General features: G+C 57.7%; 1 protein-coding gene across 1 annotated transcript in view; it reads left to right on the plus strand.

The window, feature by feature from the left end:
- The first annotated feature begins 643 nt into the window (after window positions 1-643).
- Window positions 644-4,302, plus strand: part of LOC102245504 (PH and SEC7 domain-containing protein 4) — an 8,624-nt gene continuing 4,965 nt past the window's right edge. Inside the window, exons 1-6 of the mRNA XM_005863902.2 lie at window positions 644-1,963; window positions 2,431-2,511; window positions 2,619-2,731; window positions 2,916-2,974; window positions 3,123-3,212; window positions 4,173-4,216. Of these exons, the coding sequence (XP_005863964.1) occupies window positions 1,773-1,963; window positions 2,431-2,511; window positions 2,619-2,731; window positions 2,916-2,974; window positions 3,123-3,212; window positions 4,173-4,216 (578 nt within the window). The 5' untranslated portion in view covers window positions 644-1,772. The remainder of the gene's footprint in view (window positions 1,964-2,430; window positions 2,512-2,618; window positions 2,732-2,915; window positions 2,975-3,122; window positions 3,213-4,172; window positions 4,217-4,302) is intronic.

The raw sequence follows: 4,302 nt of genomic DNA on the forward strand, positions 1-4,302 counted from the left end.
GAGCCCTTTCTATCAGATCACAGAGCCCATCCTTATCAGATCACGAAGCTCATCCTATCACATCACAGAGCCATCCAATCACATCACAGATCTCATGCCATCAGGATTACAGAACCCATCCTATCAGATCACAGAGCTTATCCTATTGGATCACAGAGCCCTTCCTATCAGGTCACAGAGCCCTTCCTATCACATCACAGAACTCATCCTATCAGGATCACCTAGCCCATTCTATCAGATCACAGAGCCCATCCTATTGGATAACAGAGACCATTCTATGAGATCACAGAGCCCCTCCTATCACATCACTGAGCCCATCCTATCACATCACAGAGCCCATCCTATCACATCACAGAGCCCATCCTATGACCTCACAGAGCCCATCCTATCTGTTTCCAGAGCCCATCCTATCACATCACAGAGCTCATCCCATCAGGATCACAGAGCCCATCCTATGAGGTCACAGAGCCCTCCTCCTCGGGCACCTGGCCATTCCACTGGCCTTGGAGATGCAGAGGCTGGGCCATCACTGGGGCCAAAATCTAGACAGAGAGGGACCCTCTCCCAGAACCAGTTACTTCAGCCCAACGTAAAACAAGGATACCTATCTCAAATGAAAACCGTACTTCTGGAGTATATAATGAAAGGGTTAATTGGGGCCTTTCTTGGTAAGTGATACTAAAGATTCCATAAATAAGCATATTGAGTCTTATATTTAACACAATATAAGAGGTTTAATTTTCCTGGCACAAGCTTGCTGGCCCAATAGCTATCCTTCATTCACACTCGACTTTCACAGTGAGATCACAGAGGCTTATTTCATTTTAGTGACAGCTCAGTTAAGATACAAATCACTCGTGAACGTGTACAATCCATGACAATTTATATTTTCAGAGGGGTTTTTCCCTCCCAAGTGTCTCTCCATCCAGATATCATTTTAAGAAGAGCACCCATTGACAGGGTCATTTTGGCAAAGTATTTTAGGGCTTCGTCCGCCGATCATCCATAGAGTTTTAGTTGTCTGTAGATGGGACAAGTGTGTCTGTTTCACTTCCTGCTCGTCACTGTTCGCTGGACTAACTCTTTCGGCTTCTCGGTCAGTGGCTTTCCGTGTGGTTCCTGGGATCTTCCCGCATCACTTTCCCCGACTTCATCAAAGCCTGCGCGTTTTTGCCAGATTCCTAACTTTACTTTTCAGTTGGTTTGCATTCTGCCCTGTTGGGTGTGTCTGAGCGTCAGGACCTGGTAAGAAGTTACCAGCGGACACGGAGCCCGTTCCTTGGAGAGAGGGCCCTTATCAGTGAGGTTCTCATGTTAGGATGAGTTCTGCTTCCGTGCACAATCCCTCCCTGTGGCAGCTGGGATAGCGAGCATTCAGATAATGATGATACCAGGGCAGGGTGGTGCTGTTGCCAGGGAAACCGAAGCGTCGGGTGGAGGTGGGACTGGTGACCTCTGAGGGTCTGCGTGTCAGACTGAGTCAGTGGGGTGGCCGGCCGGCACTCACCCGTGCCAGGCCACCATCTTGTCCTGTCTCCACGGGAAGGCCTTCCATGGCACCAGGGAGAGACAGGCAGGCCGACGCCCCACCTTCGCCACCCCGAAGCCAGTCTGGCTTCCTCTTCTTGCCTCATCCAAGCACCTTCCTCGGTCGCAGGTCTGGCCGTGGAAGCTGGAGCTGGAGGATGTGGGAGGGGCAGGCGTTCTGAGGGCTCCTCCACGACCGGACCCAGAACCCATGTGTGCCCATCCACGTGAGAGTGAGGACACGGATGGCCTTTTGCAGGCTTCCTGAGAGCCCCGTGCCCCAAGGCAAGTTCCTAGAGGAGGGCCAGGGGCCGCAGGCTGCAGACAAGCTGGCCAACGGCGTCAGGACGGACAAGCGGGCCTGGGACCTGGCCTCCCGCCTCTATCGCCTGGAGGGTTTCCGGAAGTCCGAGGTGGCTGTGCACCTGCGGAAGAAGTAAGGGGCTCAGCCTGAGCGAGGGGCCCTTCCCTTGGGTGAGGCGGGCAGGCTTGCTCCACCATCCACCCCTCCCCAACACTTCAGCCCATTGCTGCCCTCTCACCCCATCGTCCTGTCCTGGTTGTACCCCTCCCCTGTCCAAGCCTTCCTCTTCCTGTCACACTGGTGTCACCCCTTCTCCACACACTTGACCCAGCTTAGAGCCATTGGATTGGCCACTTTGCCTCCCAGCCCTGATCACATGTGGCCCTGCCACCCAGCATGAGGTGGGGGCCGCTACAGATCAGACCCTGGCTGTCCCTTGCCCTCTCGGGTCGCAGGGTCCAGCTGGCTGGGCCTTTGCCTTGCTTGGGGCCCCCAGTCCCAATCCCCAGGCCCTGGGATGTGCAGGCCTGGGGTTCCCCCTGCCCCTGTGCCTCCCGCCCCCTCCTCCACCCAGACATGATCCCCACTTCCCTCCACAGCAATGACTTCAGCAGGGCTGTGGCTCAGGAGTACCTGTCCTTCTTCCAGTTCGGTGGCCAGAGCCTGGACCGGGCCCTTCGGTAACGCCTGGGCCCTCCCTGGGGAGGAGGGGTGGCCGGGCAGACCCTGCCCGAGCTCGGGGCCTGCTGTCCAGCCGGGGCCTGTCCTGATCCGGGCCTCCTCCCAGGAGCTTCCTCCAGGCGCTGGTGCTCAGCGGGGAGACCCAGGAGCGGGAGCGAGTCCTGTTCCAGTTCTCCAGGCGCTTCCACCACTGCAACCCCGGGCTCTTCTCCTCAGTAGGTAGGAGGGCAGGGCTCCGGGTGCCGCGGGCGGAGGGAGCCTGCTTGGGAGTTCCCTGGTGGCAGCTGCTGGGTGTGCTTGGGGGCTGTGGAGAACCAGAAGCACTTGGGGGTGCCCTGCCCAGTGTGGGCAGCGGGAGAGCCGAGTCCGGTCCCAGCACTTTCCACTCACCTCCCTGGGACAGATTCTGTGCACACCTTGACCTGCGCCATCATGCTCCTGAACACGGACCTGCACGGCCAGGTGAGCAGGTGGGGAGAGCGTCTGTGGGACCCCAGGCCTAGGCGGGGCCAGGAAGGACCGTGGGGAACTGGAGAAGGTTCCAGGGCGGCTGGCCGGGCGCTTCCTCTTGGTGGGGGTGCCAGCTGTCCCGCTTCTCTCCGTGCCGCAGAACATTGGGAAGAGCATGAGCTGCCAGGAATTCATAAGCAACCTGAACGGCCTGCAGGACGGCGGGAACTTCCCCAAGGAGCTGCTGAAGGTGCGCTGCCGGGGCTGCCCACGGAAGGCTCCCTCCCGCCCAGGGCCCGAGCCGGGCTCCTGGTCCCCAGGGGATGCTGTGCTCGGGCCTGGCTTCACCCAAATATCCGCCAAGGACAGGGTCCCTTTACTGACTGCAGGGTCACCGGGGGATTTGTTAGCTCGTGCAAACGCCCAGCCCTGCCCCGGGCCTCCTGGACCAGACTTCTGGGGCTGGAGCCCCCGAAATGGTCACAAAGCTTGATTCTGAGGCCTGTGAAGTCAGAGAAGCACTGTTTTTTCTCCTCTAAGTGAAAAAAGGCAAAACTTCAAAAAGAGGAAGTCTAGAGCCAGTGCTCCGGCGTTTGAATTCTTGTCTTGGACAGTATAGCCCGTGGCCAACTTGGGTTCCTCCTGGGGTCGAACCACTTAAGTGTTGTTTTCAGGACGACATCAAGTGAGTCAGGAGCTCACAGTGCCTGGCACACAATGTGCTCTTCGTTAGCAATTGCAGCATTTATTGAGCACTTATTAGGTGCCAGGCACCTGCAGGTGTGCCCAGGACTACACAAAGCTGGCAGGATGCATCTATGTGAATAGTCTGTTACATCATGTGAAAGCTCAGCACCTCATTCATTCATTCACTGTAGTCATTGGCCCCATCAGTGAGCCGGCCCTGCTCTGGCAGCCCCCTCCGTGCAGGATGGTATGTGGATGAGTCCTTTCCCTTGGAGAGAAGAAGTTCAGGCCTCGCTGAGCTCAGGCGGAGACTAGGACAGCACAATGTCCAGCACATGGCAAATGCTCCATGAACGGCGGCATGCGTGTGTGCGTGCGCAGATGAGCTCCTTCCCATTCACGGAAGGGGGGCAGCTGTGTTGGGTGGAAGAGGCAGGTGGCAGCACCCCCACCCTACTTCTGCCAGACGGAGTTTGGGCCTCGCAGTCTGAGGCTCCCTGACCACCGTGTGCCTCTGTTCCAGGCCCTGTACTGGTCTATCCGGAGTGAGAAGCTGGAGTGGGCCGTGTAAGTGACCTTCCCTCCCCACACTCCTCCCTTCCCTTCCCCATCCTTCCCCTCCCCCCGCCCACCTGAGGGCGGGTAACACCTGG

This window comes from Myotis brandtii, unplaced genomic scaffold (genome assembly GCF_000412655.1).
Source record: "Myotis brandtii unplaced genomic scaffold, ASM41265v1 scaffold1817, whole genome shotgun sequence".
Taxonomy (NCBI): Eukaryota; Metazoa; Chordata; class Mammalia; order Chiroptera; family Vespertilionidae; genus Myotis; species Myotis brandtii.